Source organism: Egretta garzetta, unplaced genomic scaffold (assembly GCF_000687185.1).
Source record: "Egretta garzetta isolate BGI_Z169 unplaced genomic scaffold, ASM68718v1 scaffold397, whole genome shotgun sequence".
In the NCBI taxonomy this organism is placed as follows: Eukaryota; Metazoa; Chordata; class Aves; order Pelecaniformes; family Ardeidae; genus Egretta; species Egretta garzetta.
In genome coordinates, this window is record NW_009260493.1 from 3611355 (window position 1) to 3629833 (window position 18479).

At 41.4% G+C, this 18479-nt stretch overlaps 2 protein-coding genes across 2 annotated transcripts in view; both read right to left on the minus strand.

Annotated features, from left to right (window-relative positions):
• The window catches only part of LTV1 (LTV1 ribosome biogenesis factor), a 10687-nt gene extending 10305 nt beyond the window's left edge, over positions 1–382 (minus strand). Inside the window, exon 1 of the mRNA XM_009644251.2 lies at positions 236–382. Coding sequence (XP_009642546.1) covers positions 236–382 — 147 coding nt within the window. The remainder of the gene's footprint in view (positions 1–235) is intronic.
• Positions 383–6039: 5657 nt separating this feature from the next.
• Positions 6040–18479, minus strand: part of PHACTR2 (phosphatase and actin regulator 2) — a 153753-nt gene continuing 141313 nt past the window's right edge. The window contains exons 12-13 of the mRNA XM_035899905.1: positions 15121–15197; positions 6040–11076 (exon numbers count right to left, since the gene is read on the minus strand). Coding sequence (XP_035755798.1) covers positions 11061–11076; positions 15121–15197 — 93 coding nt within the window. The 3' untranslated portion in view covers positions 6040–11060. The remainder of the gene's footprint in view (positions 11077–15120; positions 15198–18479) is intronic.

Genomic DNA, 18479 nt, shown 5'->3' on the forward strand with positions numbered 1-18479 from the left:
CTCCGCGCACACGGGAAGTCCCCAGCGCGTCCCACAGCTGCGCGCCTCCCCGGCCCAAGCGCGGGCGGTGAGGGAAGGTTACGCGACAGACGTCAGCCGTGCTGCGCTGGGGGCTCGGGCGCCGCGGTAAAATGCAATCAGCTTTTACGAAGAAGCTGTGCGAGCCGGGAGGGGCAGCGGGACTCGCCGCCTGGCCCGGCAGGAAGGTCCTGTGCCACCCGCTGTGCACACGCACCTTTGCCGTCTGGCTCTGCGCAAGCTCCTGTCCGGGCTGAATTTGAAGGCTCGGCTGTAAATAATACGTGCTCACGCTAACAGTGTTTCGCCATATGCGAGTTCTTGTGATACCACGCTCTAGCTGTGTAAGTTCTACCCATGCCATGCAGCATGCCTGTGCACAAATGCACGGACACACGCATACACGCTCCTAGCTAAGGAGAAAAAAAGAAGTACGCTTGGTATTTATGGTGTAAAACCGTTTTGTTACATTTCAAAAAGAAAGCATAAAACACAGAAGGAAGAGCAGTTTCTTCCATGTGCATATAGACAAAACAGTAACAACTATGGAAAGGCTGTTACTGAAAATTAAGAAAGAATTATCCACGTGTGTGTATATGGATGCAGCTAAATACATGTGTAGACCTTGAAATTTAGTAGCTTTAATCATATTTGAGTGGATTTCATTGTTTTTCGGTAGGTGTCACTAAAGCTCTGAAAGAGCACAGATTTTCACTCTTCTGGCTATTGTTTTCTGAAGTCTTGCATCTTTACCGTCAAGTTTCATCACATCACTCTCACGGAAGTGCACAAACTGATCTGATCTCCTCCATCAGTTGAAGTGACTCCTGTACTCAAAGGATTCAAATTATCCCTGCCTATATCCATGCAAAGGCTAGAGCTTCCTTTCCTCTCGCTTCCTAAAAGTACACGGTGAGTATCTTGTTGCTCTCAGCCATCTGAAGGTTGTAGTACACACCTCATGGTGCAGGAAGGTTAGCAACACTTTGCATGCTGTGAATGGGTTTTTTCGGGGCTGCATCTAACAGGAGCAACTCCCCTCCTGTAGTATGTCTGTACTGCAAACCCGGTGACAGGTGGAATAGCAGAGGCGGCTTTTCACACGGTAACTTAAGAGCAGGATCGCCCAGCTGTTGAAAATACAGTGCTTAGCCTTTATCTGTGGGGTAATGAAGTAGATGAGATTACTCCTTATTGCTTCCAGGCCCCTGAGGTAACTCTGGCATCTGTAGAAGTGCAAAGTACTTGTATGCAGACAGGATTACACCGGGCAATCCCCTACACCTGGTGACCCCCTACCTCATAGTGGCAGTACTGTCATTCCACGTACCGCAAATCTGGTCTAGGAATATCATAGAATCATAGAAACATTTAGGTTGGAAAAGACCTTTAATATCATCAAGTGCAACCATCAACTTAGCACTGCCATTCCACCACTAAACCACGTCCCTAAGCACCACATCTTTTAAATACCTCCAGGGATGGGGACTCCATGACTTCCCTGGGCAGCCCATTCCAATGCTTGACAACCCTTTCAGTGAAGAAATTTTTCCCAATATCCAATCTAAACCTGCCCTGGCGCAGCTTGAGGCCATTTCCTCTTGTCCTATTGCTTGTTACTTGGGAGAAGAGACCAACCCCCACCTCACTACACCCTCCTGTCGGGCAGTTCTAGAGGGCGATAAGGTCTCCCCTCAGCCTCCTCTTCTCTGGGCTGAACAACCCCAGTTCCCTCAGCTGCTCCTCATCAGACTTGTGCTCCAGACCCCTCACCAGCTTTGTCGCCCTTCTTCAGACACCCTTCTCCAGCCCTTCTCCAGCACCTCAATGTCCTTCTTGTAGTGAGGGGCCCAAAACTGAACACAGTATTTGAGATGCAGCCTCACCAGGGCTGAGTGCAGGGGAAGGATGACTTCCTTGCTCCTGCTGGCCACACTATTCCTGATAGAAGCCAGGATGCTGTTGGCCCTCTTGGCCGCCTGGGCACACTGCTGGCTCATATTCAGCCAGATGTTGACCAGTATAGCCAGGGGGCCCTCTCTGCCAAGCAGCTTTCCAGCTGCTCCTCCCCAAGCCTGTAGCATTGCATGGGTCTGTTGTGACCCCAGTGCAGGACCCAGAACTGAGCCTTGTTGAACCTCATGCGATTGGCCTTGGCCCATCGATCCAGCCTGTCCAGATCCCTCTGCAGAGCCTCCCTACCCTCAAGCAGACCAACCGTCCCGCCCAACTTGGTGTTGTCTGCAAACTTACTGAGGATGCACTCAATCCCTTCGTCCAGATCATTGATAAAGATATTAAACAGAAATGGCCCAAATACTGAGCCCTGGGGAACACCGCTTGTGACCAGCCACCAACTGGATTTAACTCCATTCACCACAACTCTTTGGGCCTGGCCATCCAGCCAGTTTTTTACCCAGCATGGAATATACCCATCCAAGACATGAGCAACCAGAAGAATGCTGTGGGAAACGGTGTCAAAGGCTTTACTAAAGTCTAGGCAGACAACATCCACAGCCTTTTCCTCGTCCACTAAGCAGGTCACCTTGCCATAAAAGGAGCTCACGTTAGTCGAGCAGGTCCTGCTTTTCATAAATCCATGCTGACTGGGCCTCGTTGCCTGGTTGTCCTGAACATGCCACATGATGGCACTCAGGATGATCATGCCAGTCTGGAAGTGTGAAAAATTAGCTTTTGCTCTCAGCTCTGTTGCTAGTCATCTGTTTCGTATGTGTAAGTTAAATTTACCTGTTCAGTTTTTTAAGTCTTAGGGTTTTCTGTCTTGCTTGAACTCACTTCCCTACCCTGTATATCCTGTTTACATTCTAAGCGTTTAGGGTGAAGGACCTATACTGTATGTTGACACTGTGACTAAAACAACAGGCTCCTTTATTACAGGAGATTGATAATGTATGCCAACAGTAATACATCTGGAGATTAGTTTTAAGACTGAGGGACTAGCAGTAATAAGAATCATATCGCCTCCTTTGGTGATAACTAAGGGTGGGTCATCTCCTTCCAACTGATTTACGATAGATCAAGTTTTAGTATCACGTGTATGTGAAATGTGTATGAGAGAGTCTTAAGCTTCTAATTTCTTCTAAGCCTTTACAAGGCCATCCATCCCAGTGTGCTGTCTCATTGTGTTCTCTGCTGAGACACCTTGCAGTTTAAACTCAGCAAAAAGCATCTACAGAGACCGAGGGGAAAAGCGCCCAGGTCACTAACCACTTCTTTTATGCTTATGGAGGAAGAATGGTCAGTGTAGGAAGGGTCTCACTGTCGAGGCAGCCACTTGAAAAATAACATGCTGGAAGCACACATTTCTTTAACATGATCAACAACTTGCCTTCCATGTGAGGAAATTTATGCTAATAATTTTTCTCTTAGTCCTTTCAAATCAGAAGTTATTACAAAGTAACTAAAAAGCAAAAGTTATTGTCAGTCCCTTTGTAAAGATTGGCAGACATATTGCAGACTAGGTTGAACACTCAGCTAAGCAGATCAGCTCTGCCCATGTACAGTAGGTTTAATTCTGCTGCAAATCTGCTGTCAATGAAGTTATTCCACTGAAACTAGTAAATGACTTCTTGGTGATAAAAAAAAAAAAATACTAGGAAACTGGGAGAATAAATTAGGTCTCTGAACCATTGAGCTACAACACTAAATTTGTATTTTTAAAATAACTGTCACCACTTTGAGCACACCTCTGCATGAATACAGCACCCACAAGAGAGCTACCAGATGTGTTTGAAGAAGTCCCAACATTCAAAGGAAGGTTTCAGGAACTTTCCTTCATTTCATTTCCATGCAGAGGGTCTTTTAATTCAGTCTCTGGAGGCTGCTTTCCAACAGGTAACTGCTCTCTGAAGTTAGCTCCATTATACATGCACATGTACTTGCTAGAGAGTCAAGAAAATATTTCCTGTAAAGATTTGCTGAACAATTTTATTGAGGTAATTTCTTCATTTTATATTTATATGTATTCATTCATATATATCTATAATTTGAAGAGCTGAACAATTGTCTAAGGCACTTGGTACTGTGCACAGCGGAGTATCCTACAGTACTGTAGCAGTACACTAGGCAGCACACTTTTTTTGCTTGTTAAATAAAAACACCATAAAGCAAGAGTAATATATGTACTGTATAAAAATACATATTCTATTTTTCTGATGACAATGTTGGAATGTATTTGTGTGTGTGTGTGTATATATAGTTATATACTACAGTAGGGATAAAACCCCAAGCAGCAGCTATCATTAATTTTTAACAATTCCAGTTATTTACATTCACAGATATAAATACACCTGTGTAAAATGCAGTATCAGATCAGCCACTTCTCAAAGTTACCATATTCAGTCACTCTAAGTCAAGCTGCTAAAATGCAAGTAAACACATTCATTTTATAATTATTATGTAAAATGCACACTGCATAAGCTGAAAAGTTATTGGTATTGATTATCCACAGACTCACATCTTTTGAAAGTCATTAAACATGTGGAAAGTACATTTTAAAATGCCAGCAATTCTAAGCTGATAATGTTTCAGATACATTTTTCATAGTTATGAGTAATTATCCAGCATGAGAGGCAGTAGGGAACCAAGTCTTGAATTTTGTTTGCCTTATTTCACTTGTAAATAGGAACATTTAGTGACATTCAAGTGAGTTACTTTGAGCATAATTTCCTTCTATTTTTAATCAAACTAATAAAAACAATTGAGTCTTAAGAACTGGCCCAGTGGCTATTAATAGGCGACACTCTCCATTGCGTGCTGCACAATTTTAATTCCAATGAATTCACATGAAAATTTTGTTTCAGGTGATTGTGTCCTGCTCACAGTATAGTCAGCATGTAGGAACCTCCTGGCTTTACTGGATCCTAATAAGACCCTACTGGAGCTGAACCACTCCCACCAATGTGGATGGGTTATCAAGCCCTCCTTACTGGAGTCATCTCCAAGAGGTGTCCTTGCAGACGTGAGGTGGAAGAGTCATTTGCACAAGGATTCTTAGCTCTGAGCAGTACCCTGCTGCAGCGTATTGCAGCTCTGCCACAGAAACAGGCATTCTTGAACGCCTGGTGTTTAAGGTACAGTTGGGGTCTAACAAAGCATGACACACTAAAATTGCCACAATTTACTGTTTCAGCAATTGTTCCATGAAAAGCTGGGAAGGAATGCAAACTTATTAGCTCCTGAGTGTACAGCAATGTGGTCTGCAGCATTCTTGCACATCTCCTAGATTTGCCATTTGGTTGTAAATGGAATTCTATTTCTCTTTTAGGGGGAAAAAACAACTTAAGAGCTATTTAATCGTTGTAGGCAATTAGCATGTTCCATCTCCACACCCTTCCCACCCCTACTCATAGAGTTAGATGCCCATTCAAACAAGCCATGGGTATCTTTTTGTTTCAAATCATACCAGGTAAAATAATTGTCCAAAACACAGTATTTCTTTAATTCAAAAATTTATACAAGTTTACAAATCCATACACCACCACACAAAGTAGCGAAAGGAAGAGGAGATATGTTCAGCAACATCTTACTATATTGTAACAATGTTCAAATATGGTTAAATTGGACATAGTATTGCAAGACTTTTTAAAATAAAGAATTAATGATTGAACAAGGAGATACAGAGAATACCATTACTTTCTTCGTTCCTATCCAATGCAGTATTTAGTTTCTAGAAAATAATGAAATATTGGTGAAATTCTGTATGTAGTTCATATGAGCTCTATTGCCATTAAAATCCCAAAACAAGATGGGAACACTGACAAAGTGAAACAAGATCTTGCTAATCATTAAAGCTAATAAATAGAAACCTGTCAAAACATTACAGTGCAATATATTATTTTTACTCCTTCTCTCCCTTTCTTTTATAGCTATACTTCCATAAGGTTTTTTTCAAATGTCTGTTAAATAGAAGCTTTAAGATATTCTGGGGAATTTACTTTGCTTTTTATTTGATCCTCAAAATATTTTAATATCAACCTAATACAAACTTTCAGTATTGCCTTTTTTTTTTTTTTTTTTTTTTTTTTATTCATCAAAAGCTAGGTTCCAGCAGTGAGCATTGCACAGAGCTTTGTACAATAAGAATAAAGATACCAACAATAATGGAGCTAAATGTGGGAGCTCCTAAAGGCAGGAGCCAAATTTATTCTGTTTTTCACCCTGAGTATGTCTTTATTTTAGTTTACAGCAGCGGCACAGGTCTTAACTCCTTGAGACACGAATGAAAACGGATGACGTGAAAGCATTAAAAAGATGCAGTTCTGGTATACCTGACAATTCAATGCAAGTGTAGGCTTTTAGCTTGGTTTATTTTATCATTAAAGCATTAACAGACACTAAGATGTGGGCTCATATTCTAGTCTCTACTTAGGATGCCAGCAGTGCTCAGCCAGGCCAGGCCTGCTGCAGACTGGTGTAGTCTGCCAGGTACTCAGGTGACCGCACGCCTCTCCCTACCCTGGCTCTGACCCGCTGCTGGCTGCAGCTGATGAGGGGGTCTCGACTGATTTCCAGGCAGCCAGACTAGATTCACCTTTTTAATCTGTGCTAGCTGGATCTTCCTTCCATTTTTATGATGATACGAAATTGTGCCTCAGACCATATTTATCATCAGGTTACGTGACAGCTATTTTGAAACCAGTTCTCTGACACAGCTGTAGTATTACAGGTCACAAGACCTGGGTTTGAAGCACCTCTGCTGGAAACAAAGCACTAATCTCACCTGGAAAGAGCAGTCTAATTTCTGTAATATCAGGGACATTTTCCTCCCTTTGTTTCACAGCTTTCATGTGATTTTCAAGGAAAAAAAAAAAGTAAAAAAAAAAAGGTAGTCTGATAGGGTTTTTACATGTCAACACTCAGGTCGTGGTGCTTCTCTAAGAGGTGCTCAGTGTGGCCAAAGCAGAAGGTTGGGCTGCCCTGCCCCACACCACATCAGAGGTTGGTGAAGTCCACCACAGCAAGACACGCACAACTGTAGGTAAATGCTAAACCCAACAAATAAATACAATCTTGTAGACCTACAAATGGCTGTGAATACTTTCAGTGATTTTGAAGAGACACCACTGCTGGTCCTACCTTGTTTCAAATCACCAGTCAAAACGGTATTTAGCTTAAATAATCGTTAGCTTAAATAATATTTTTTTGGTACTTGTTGAGTCAACACGTGTATCACAATTAGAGGAAATTCAGGCAGACTATTTTTCATTTGAAACAAATTTCAGTTATAAGGACTAATATATCTTGCCTGAAAGAAGAGAGAGATGAGAGACATTCTAGAACCATTTAAATTTGGTATGCAAAGAAGAAATTAGGATTTGATTAAGCATCCATTCTTTGCACCCACAGCAACATGCTGTGATGCATGATCCTACTGATAAATGTGATGTATGAGGTCATTTCGGAAACCACTGCTTCCAGCTACTCATTTTCTCTTTGTGTGGATGTAGACATCTGAGTTCATACCGGAACATAGGTATGTGTGTAAGATTTCTCATATGTTGTGGATGACATTTAAATGATTTGTCCAACTTGATACGAATTAACACATTGATCCCTTTTAGCCAGCTGGACTGTTCTATGTGTTGTGTGGAAAGTGTTATTTTTTTCTTTGCCTTTTTTGCATCTTTTTATTTTTTTCCTCAAGGACTACTTACTCAGGAGTTTCTCGGGACTTATCCTGATTCCTCCCTGCACCATACAGAGTTAGGTACACGACATATTATTTCCCACAGGCTCTTGTAGCAACTTGAAGACATTTGAAATCATCAATACAGAGGACTAGGAGATACAGCAGAAACTGACTTCAGGCAGCTCGATCAGGTAAAGCAAACTTGCTTCACTGCACGCAGTGACATACCAAAATCTTGTTATTTTTTATTGTGTGGATAACACTTTACAGCTGTCGGTTTTCTGCCAGTTGATATTTAGAATATATAAATAGTATATACAATTCTAAGTCTGTGTGTGGGTACAATACACAATGGATAGTTTATAGTTCTAATTCTGCAAGTATACTACATTTTTACGGAAGTCCCAATAAAGGCCACTCTTTTTGTCCAGTTACATAAATTTGCTTAAATAGTTTCCTGAACTGTGGGCCAAATAATGCATCTGATTATTTATCATCAAAATAATATGGAATGACATAAGAAATTAAAGATTATCTCAGCATCTCTATCCAGGCTAGTATTCTGCCTCTAGCAATGGTTTGTAGTGAATACTTAAAAAGAACCCCAAACCCAGAAGGAGGACAGCGAAAGCCTAAGTGATACCTCACCTATGTATCCTCATGTCTTATGTCAAAATGCAGCTTGGAGAAGTCTGAGCCAGAAGTTGTATCTTCATCTTTGTGTTTTAATTCTTAAACAAGAAGGTGCCACACATCCTGCCATCCGTGCTCCAGGCCTCGTATAGAGGAATGTCTTCTTGCAAAGTCAATTCATTCACTTCATCCTAAGAGTTTAACAAGTTTTAGTTCACCTGTGTAACCCATACATATCCTGGCATGTCAGTAGAACTACTGTCTTACATAAAGTTTATATAGTATGACTTTACCTTTGTCCAAGTTATTCTGCCTGTGCAACAGCTATCTTTCTGCCTTTAGCATCTTGGCTGCTTTCAAATGTTTGAAAGTGATTAAGGCAACACTGAGGTCTATTTAATTGCTCCACTTTTTTCCTTTGAAGTGAAATACTGCATTTTATACTTCAGAGTCAACACAGTAGGCCTTCATAGGATTTTCGACACGTATTTCTAAATTTGGCAACAATAGCAACAAAAAGTTTAAGCAGTGGAACTATTTATTAAGTACTAGTGTAAGTTTTTAAGTTTACTCTAAAATTCTAAAAATAAAAATTAGGATTCTACCAGAATTGCTGACACACCTTAACTGTAATGGCCTGATCATTCCTGCATGATTTAGTGCCAAAGAATACATTTTCACTGCTTCCTTGATGTCCAAGCGGTGTTTCTATATTTGTAATATAGATGGGCCTCACAGAAGCTAAACCGTTTTCTGCAGATGGAATCCTAATGCCTCTTATTGATTCCATTAAAAAAGGAAGGTGCTGCTTCCTTTTCTTTGCTACAAGCATGTAGATTGTTATTGTATTTGATTATTGATATTTTGGGGTCCATACGTCACAGTTTTTTACTAAAATGTAAGTGATCCTAACAATTATATAAATCTATCTTTTTAGAAAAAGGTTTGTCAACCTCTTTAAAAGTAATAGAGTGCCAGCTGTTGGAAAGCACTCTCCTCTTACTAGAATTGCTCTTTACTAAAATAATCCACTCCACTTATGCAAACCTGGTCTTGCTGTAAATATCAGTAAAGAGGGAGATCTAATTTTAGCCACCAAATTGTCTTCCTGCCTTTAGGCTGACATCTAAAACAACAAACTTCAATTTTATAAACTAAAAGCATTCCACAGGAATCTATTGCAGGTTCTGAGGTAAAAATCACATCTACGCAGACCTTTTATTGCCTGAAAAAGAAATACTTACACTTCATAATTAAAAACTAAATAGGGCACATAAAAGACAAAAATAAATTGTAATATGTACACACATTAGAAAGGATAAATAGTAAATATATTGTAATACTGCATTAAATGTATGCATATGTGAATTCCAGACCCCCCCAAATGTTGTGTAGATTAATTCAAAGGATAAATAAGTGCTAATATAAGACAGAGAACTTCTTAGTGTAAACAACGCCACAGGCTTTTTAATAGGCCTTTGGGCCAACTTAGAAAAACCATGTATTGCCTTTCACACTCCATACCACTTGATTTTAATAGTACTGTATTCACATATACAATTTCAAGATAGTATAAAAAATTATGAATCTAAGAAGCATTCTTCACACTCAACAAAACCAGGCTGCAGACACTCTAAGGATTTTCCATTCGCTTTTACATATGCTGAAGACGTACTGATTCATCTGGGAGCTCTTCCTCAGAGCAGTGCAAGAGTCCTTAAATGTGAGAGGTCACATCAGTAGTCACTGCTCAAGCCTACTAGTAAAGACTTTTGTGCCCAATTTCAATTCTGATTTTGGATTCACACTAGCATGATGTCAAAATTGTCACCATTGCCTGCCATAGGTGAGAAAGACAATGATCCCTGTGGTTCAAATGGCAAGTGACAGACGCAAGGAGTGTTTCTAAACATGAAGCATTTCATTGCATTCATAGTGTCACATGTTATTTGTCCTTCGAATCCTGTTTATGTACTTCTGAGGATCCAGAGTATGTCAACATTAAAAAACAAAAAATATATGACTTATGCTGTATGAATGTTCAACGTATTTTCTTGAAGCATGCTCATCAGGATTTTAAAAAAAAGACAGCTGAGTTATACTAGGACTAATTTCTGGCAACTGCATTTACTGGCACCAGAGAAAATTACAGTTGTTCACGAAGGTACTGATGACATGAGGACTTGTGGCCTACTGTCTTTCTAAGACAGGCTGCGGCCACTAAAAAAAACCCACATGCACAGCTGCTCACACTCTCTTCTTTTTTTTTTTAAATAGTTTCTCCCACTGGCCAAGTGCATTGTTAAGCAGTCCCATCCGTTCCACTTTTCTCTGTGGATCGACAAGCAAAGTCTCTCTTCCCCGACGCTCTCAGTCCTTTTCACACTCCCCCCTCTCAGTTACCCTCAGTCACAACCCTATGAAGTCTGATGAGATCCCGGTAGCAGGCTCTCAAGCGATTGTCTTCAGCACTTCCTGACTTGTGGAGCTCCGAAGAAGTCATCCACTGATTCATCTGTGCGGGCTAGCCACAGAATCGCCGTTTGTCTTAACGCTGACAAACGCTTCATGTGGGTTCTCCTCCTAGACAAATCATTTGTCCATGGATAAAGACGAGGGCCACATCCTTCATTAACCTCAGGGTAAGTTGTAGCACACACTCACACTCAGTCAAGTTCCAGTGCAATCTCAGGTCTTCAGGACGCAATGATTTCCCCAAAGAAAATTGTTACAGGAAATACGGGATGTGGTCAAACAATTATGGACGATGAAACCTGAAATGATAAATCATTAAAAAACTTAGAATTATATTATTTCAACTGACAATGCCACCAATCCTCATCCTGTTCTCACAGGCGTTTACTTTTGTTGTCCGAACAGAATTATTCCTAATTTTCCTGCTCTATTTGGGACTAGAGTCAGGTCTATCCCCCCGTCTGTCCGTCTCTACTAGAAAACCAAACAGGGCTATGGCATGGCTCAGGCATGTCTGGTGTAGGTCTGTCTGTCCATACCATTAACCCATGACTGTGGTCCCTGGCACAGTTTTGCTTGGGTCAGCCAGCACTCTTCCAGATGCTGCCTGGGCATGGCTGGGGTTAGCACAGGCCAATAGGCTGACTGAGTATGGGGGGACACCACCCTGCTTTGGGGTGGGGGAAGAAGTTAGCTGTGTGAATTCAAGCTGTGCCAAGCCTGCAGGCCTCAGGCCGGAGAACAGTCTCAAGTCTGTTTTGTTTATCAATGTAGATTTAGCCACAATTGCATCCACTATTTAGGGGCACTGCCAGTAAATCAGAAAGATTTTGCTAAGCCATAAAGCTTAAATTTCTGGTTTTTCATCCTTCTGCAAAATGAAGCTAACAAAAATTTTGGATTTTTTTAAGTAGGCAACAAATCTTGGAGCACTGCAGATGCTTTCTTCCTATTAACAGCAGCCAACTGTGGCACATAAAGGGCCAAATACACCTCACTGTTTTTGACATTAGGTAGGGCATGTACCTCACTCCACACTGCCCGTATGATGGATAGTGAGGTGGGTTGCTCCAAAGGGTGCCGCCAACTTTTTCCAGGATAAGTTAGGAGCCTACAGCAACTGAAATTCTAACTCAGCTTAAGTGTAATGAATCAAAGCAAAAGGGTAGGAGGGGCACCAATATGAGGTACTCAATGCATCTATCAATCACCAGACTTCTGAATCTGTTTAAAAGGCTTTAAAAATACATCTATCCATGGCGTAGTAAAAGATGGAGCAACTTTACAACGGCATAGGTTGCATGCACGTAACACAGTAGATTCACATAAGAGTTTGTTTGGCACATTTTCTCTTAACAGTTCCAGAGAAGAGAAAAGAAAATAAGCCGCACATTACCCCCGTAATGTGACACAGCACGGTACAGGGATGCGTTTCTCGAATAAAGGAGGTGTACACGAAAGCTGACATTCACAAGTATGCAGCTCATCTGCTAAGTGAGGGTACAGCGCATTGCAAAAAAGACACAGGGTTTTGTATTTGTGTAGAACATCTATATATTGGACTACATATAGCATTTCCATTAGAAGCACTTTATAAACATCTACTAATACCCTCTTCCCAAGCTGTTATTTATCTATTTTTAGAAACCCAGTTTCTTGGATTCAGTTATGAAATAACAGAAGGAATCAGTCTAAACTACCACGAGTGGAAAACCAGTTCAGCTGACCATCATTACAGTAAATAATGAACAGTGAAAGCCAGTGTTTTCTCCTTCCCAAGTTCAATACCAAATTTTAACAATTCAAAGGTATTGTAAATACTGATTGTAATATTGAAGTGTCTTATATTGAATATGTAATAATATAAGAAACCACATGCTGTAAGCTATTTTTGTTTCATATGCAGCTTCCTTGTTGTCTCATTCTATCACAGAACTTCACGCATAAGCCTTTGTTAACCAGCTGCCAATGCTGAAGTGCCTTTGGTTTGTATTATCTCAGTGATCTCCTTGAAAAAAAAATTGAAAGATGAGTAATTCATTCTCTGACTAGAGACTTTTGTCTACAGTTTTCTTAAAACAAATCAGTTCTCTTGATCCAAATGTAGTGGTGAACTACATAATTTTTAATGAGAGGTCCCGGAGGAAATGGAATCTCTTTTTATTTTCAAAATTGCAATTGACTTAAAACATCTGCATCTAATTCTGCTCTTAATTAGCTTTTTCCAGTGTTACTCCACTGACTTCTGTGTAGTGGTTCCACAACATGACCAGTGAAAAAACAGAGGGTGGAGTGGAAGCAGAAGAGAGCCTGATTTCCCTCAAGTTGAAATTCTTCCAGGACCCTTGTCCTGGTTTCGGCTGGGATAGAGTTAATTTTCTTCACAGTAGCTGGCATAGTGCTGAGCGAGCGGCTGCGTGGTGCTTAGTTGCCAGCCAGGTTAAATGACGACAGTCCTATAGAATCATTGCCTATATTTATCACAATTTGGCTGTGCCTATTTTTTACTCCGTTTTCCAAAGCCCTCCTCCTCAAAAAAAAAAAAAAAAAAAATCACTTTTTATTTGGTTTTGTCACTCCACCAGATCCCTGAAATTTTTGGTTCAGCTTTCAAGAATCCAATTGTAATCAGTCTCAACTGTTTTCAATTCTTGTGAAAAAATATCTAATTCTTTTTGTATGACTCATGCCTGCCTGTACTTATGCTTCTATATTGCAATGGAACTCAAAAAACTGTAACAACATAAGCAGGGGATTATACTCCATCTCTCTCAGCACACAGCCAGGTTTCTATTCCTGCTCATTTTCCTTCTCTCCCTTGGGATGCCCATTTTTTTAAAGTAGTATTTGTATATATTCTGGAGAAGATATACCACCCACTACCTGAAGAGAAAATAACATCAGAAACCAAGTGAAAATATACAAATCCATGTTTGAAAAGGACATTTTCTAATGGTTAGGATGCGACACTAGATTAAAACCCTGCCTTCTGGTTCATCTGCTGGCTTAGGTTTGCTGTCTGTGAAACCAGTTTGAATCTTTGGCAATTAATTTATTCATGTTATATCTACACTGAAGTGAGTTTACAATATTATAAAAAAATCCATGTTTTGGTGAGAAAAAAAATCACTGAAGTTGTGAAATCAAGTGTTGAGCCAGGAGATGCCAGAAATCACCAAACACCCATCTCCCATTCTGAATTTTCCTCATGACACTCTCTTGCTCAGACCCTGAGTTTGATTGAAACAGTAGCAGGAGAAGGAAGGGACCCAGTCTTGGGCACTTGTTTTTATCTGACTTTGTGTGGAAGTGAAGACAATAACACTATGTATGCAACATCGGCTGATCCTAACAGCAAGTTTTGCTTGCTGGTGGCAATTTTCAGCCTTTACAACCTCAGAAAAATACTAACAGATGCCATGGGCATGGCAGAAAGCGCCTCCCTCCCCCTAGGAATAACTGTGCCAAATGTGAAGTCCTGCTAAAAACTGTGGACACTTCAGAGCTCTTTAGGTAATAATGCTACAGACAACATCTTGGTGTTATCCAAAGCAGAGAACAAAACAAATCCAGATTAACACATTAGAAGTAGCAAACAGGGAATATTAGAATCTGTTTTGTTCCCCAGAAACTGCTGCCAGGAGCCTAAGTGACCTTTAGGAAGCTCCCCAAAACACTGGTGAGCTTTTCTGAAGTTCAACACAGCACCTAGTTTTCGCTTACCAAGCTCATCTACAAAAAGCTGGCCTTTCAATACCTAAAGGGGGCCTATAGGAAAGATGGGGAAAATCTTTTTAGTAGGGCCAGCTGTGACAGGACAAGGGGGAATGGTTTTAAACTAAACCAGGGTAGGTTTAGACTAGATATAAGGAAGAAATTCTTTACAATGAGGGTGGTGAAACACTGGAACAGGTTGCCCAGAGAGGTAGTGGAGGCCCCATCCCTGGAAACATTCAAGGCCAGGTTGGACGTATACCTTCATGAGCAAGGGGGTACTGCCAGAGAAGGGCATCCTTTTTTTTGTGCTTGAGGACTGTTAACTTCATCTGCGAGAAATGCTGAGTCCTTTCAAAGGATTATTTTTCAGATTTCCCAATCAATCTTTTTCCATGTAGCAACTGATCCACTGCAGTCACTTTCACTGCTGTATCAGCTACCCAGCTTCAGGGATGGCACCATCAACACTGGGAATCCCAACAGAATCAGTGGTGAAATTCAGGTGGGATTCAAGGGGACTCATGGTAGGAATCTACGCAAGTCATGACACAACTGCAGAGGACTTGCAGAAAGGCAGAGGGTTGCTGTCATCTCTCTGACTTATGCAAGAAGAGGGATTCACCCACCTGGTAAATTGCCGACTTTCCTCATGTACTTCCATCTCTGTGCTTTTAAATTCATTCAGTTCTTTCCGTATTGCTGCCTAATAAACAATAAAGATATACGCAACCATAAGAAATCTGAATCTTAAAGAAAGTAGAGTCTGAGAGGAACCTGGCCTTACTCTTGCAGGTTCCCTTACAGTTCCCATTTTCCAGTCTCCCTTACTGTAATCCACAGCTCTTACACATTTCTCATCATCAACATGAATGACTTGTTTCGGTTACAGCTACTTGCAGCAGTAATACACTACAAAGAGACCCAAAGCATCAAATACCAACAATAAACACAGACACACCAAATCTACTGCAATGGGTGAACCAACACCCCCAACGAAATATGGCACTTGCTACAGACAAAAACGGGCAAGGGATTGGGTCACCTCGACAGCCCCCTGTTGAGCACGCAGCCCCGAGGGGACGGTACCCCCAGGACAGCCCCTGAGGAGCCGGTATGGACAGCAGGGGCCTTGTATCTCCCAGTGAAGACACGAAATCAGAAATGCAAGATGAACAGCATCTTTTTCAGCGGAATTAGTCACTTGGTTTGATTAGTTTTATGTAAAATTACATTAAATATTCGGACATTTCAGGCTTGTGTTTTCAGTTGGCGGATACTAAAGAACAGCAGAAATTCAGTGCACTTTGTAAACGCCTTGTTGCTTATGTTAAAAAAGAGTGATAAGCAATTTACTTCATCAGGTAATACATACAATCTCTGAAATATTCTGATATATACTATAAGGGCTTTTGTGTCTATGCCATACGCTTTCCTACCTTCACTGTGAAATGAAAGGACAGTTTATTCTTACTCGCTCTTTTCTTTCACCATTTTAAATAAAAGCAGTATCATTTCATTAATCCCTAAAGAAATCCCATCTGGTGTGCATGCCTTTCAATGCAGAACAGACAAGCGGCATGATAAAATTATAGCATCACCAGACTGTGGTCTCATAAATGAGAAACTTCATTTTAAGCAGGGGATGGTTCCATTTAGCCACAACAGCATGCTTACACGAGGCTGCTGTAATAGCTCGGAAAGAGACAGCTATTTCTCAGCACCAAATCACCAGTGAAGACACCAGAGCTCCAGCTCCGTAATATAGTTACAGTACAATTTGCTGCTCCCACTGAAATGAGAAAAATTACTTCCTTGGGAAAAAAGGGCAGGGGAGTTTCCAGGCAACCCATGGCCTGCCTTTCAGCCAAAGCCAGCAAACATGGGGATCGCAGAACCAGCCTTGGGCACTTGTTCATTACAAAACGAACTGAGATTAAAGCTGCTACCCTAAAGTAGGTAGGAAACTCCAGTGGTTTTTCTAGTGCAGTTTACCCTGGTTGGACCTAGGTGAAAGTGGAGGTGCTGGGTGCTCCGACCTTCCACAGTCTACGTGAGGACTAGAGTGTGCTCAGCACCTCCCAGAACCAACATCTACAAACACTTCTGGGTACATTTTTAATGTCTCCACCTTGACTTGACACAAGATTCTCCTTTGATTGTCAGATGAGCTGGCACTAATATTAAAATATAAGCTGAAATTAAATCAGTGCTTCACAGTCCTTAGCTAAACGACAGTGGGTTCTTGCACATATCACTTTACGTGCCAAGCACAACTTATAAGATTTCTGTAACAATTGGTTCAGACCCAGTGCTAAAAGGGCCAGCACTTTTTGATACATAAATCCTACAGTTTTCCTTTTATGAAGTGGTATAGGAGGTGAATGGAAGAGTACTTTATCTCTGATCTGCTTTTTTAGAAGAGAATCACAGAATTGTTTGTCTCATACTTTGTAGTTAGGCAGAGGAACCTGGTTTCAGCTGGGATAGAGTTAATTTTCTTCCAGGTAGCTGGCATAGTGCTGTGTTTTGGATTTAGTACTAGAAGAATGTTGATAACACACTGATGTTTTAGTTGTTGCTGGGTAGTGCTTAGACTGGCCAAGGACTTCTCAGCTCTCAGCTCTGCCAGGTGCATCAGAAGCTGGGAGGGGACATGGCCAGGATAGCTGACCCAAACTGACCAAAGGACTATTCCATACCATGTGATGTCATGCTCAGTATATAAGTTGGGGGAAGAAGAAGGAAGGTGGGGACATTCGGAGTGATGGCGTTTGTCTTCCCAAGTAATGGGGAATCCCGTTACGCATGATGGAGCCCTGCTTTCCTGGAGATGGCTGAGAACCTGCCTGCCCATGGGAAGTGGTGAATGAATTCCTTGCTTTGCTTTGCTTGCACGCATGGCTTTTGCTTTCCCTATTAAACTGTCTTTATCTCAACCTCAGCGAGCAGCTGCATGGTGCTTAGTTGCCAGCCCAGGTTAAACCACGACAACTATTAACTGCAGTATCTTGGGGGCAAACTTCCCATGAACGCATGCTGCAGGCATACAGTCAGCTCACTGACGGTTTTGGCCAAGAACCCTTGGGAGGTTGGAGCAGCTTCTACCTTTTTTCACTTGAATGAGCTGCAAAAGTAACTCTTGGTGGCAGTGACGCAGGCTGCTGCCTGCAGAAACCTTGCCTGAACTCCACAGGTCGTGGCCACCTTTGCTAACAATGTGTGCCTGGCTTAGCAAGGCTTTAAAAACGCAAGAAATTCTGCCTGAACTGCCATTGTGGTGGCGGCAAATATGCTCTTAATAGGCACCTGAGTGGGTTTGCTTAGCTGCAAGCAGATGCACAGTAGTACCATGACAATCTCACTGCCTCCAGCAGATGCCATTCATGATGCTGGCATCAAGAGAATGTAAACCAGAGGAAAGCCCCCCAAAAGTGACAGATGCAAGCGTTTTCTTATAATCTACATTTGCCCCTTGCCTTGTCTGCGGGAGTTAACCGGGCCCAAGGCTTGTCGGCACGACGGTCGTAATCCGGAGAATCTGTGACCTCCACGTACTCGTTAAATCGAAGGATTCTTCTTGCTTGAAGTTCAGCCACTGTAGGCCTCAGGCTGAGCTGTAAGCAGGAGGCAGAAAATAGTACGTTTAATAAGATGAAATAAAATAAAAGCCGAGGGTATGATGTAATCTCAAGAGAACTTTAATGGTATTTCTAAATAGGGTCACTTTCAGGTGTCTAAAAAAAGGCACCATCCTGGGAGCGCTGCATGGGAATGGGGAAGCAGCACAGCCTAATTTCTTCAATTATAAAAATAGTCTTTGTTGGGCAGGTCACAGAGAATCGTGACAGTTATCCCTAGAATATTAATTGTGACTTTGCAGCTGTCACACCATTTACCCCACTAGGCAGTATGTCCATTAACGAAGACAGTCTGCTGCGTTCAACCATCATAGTGAAAATAAGCAGGATTTGCAGGTGCCTGCTGA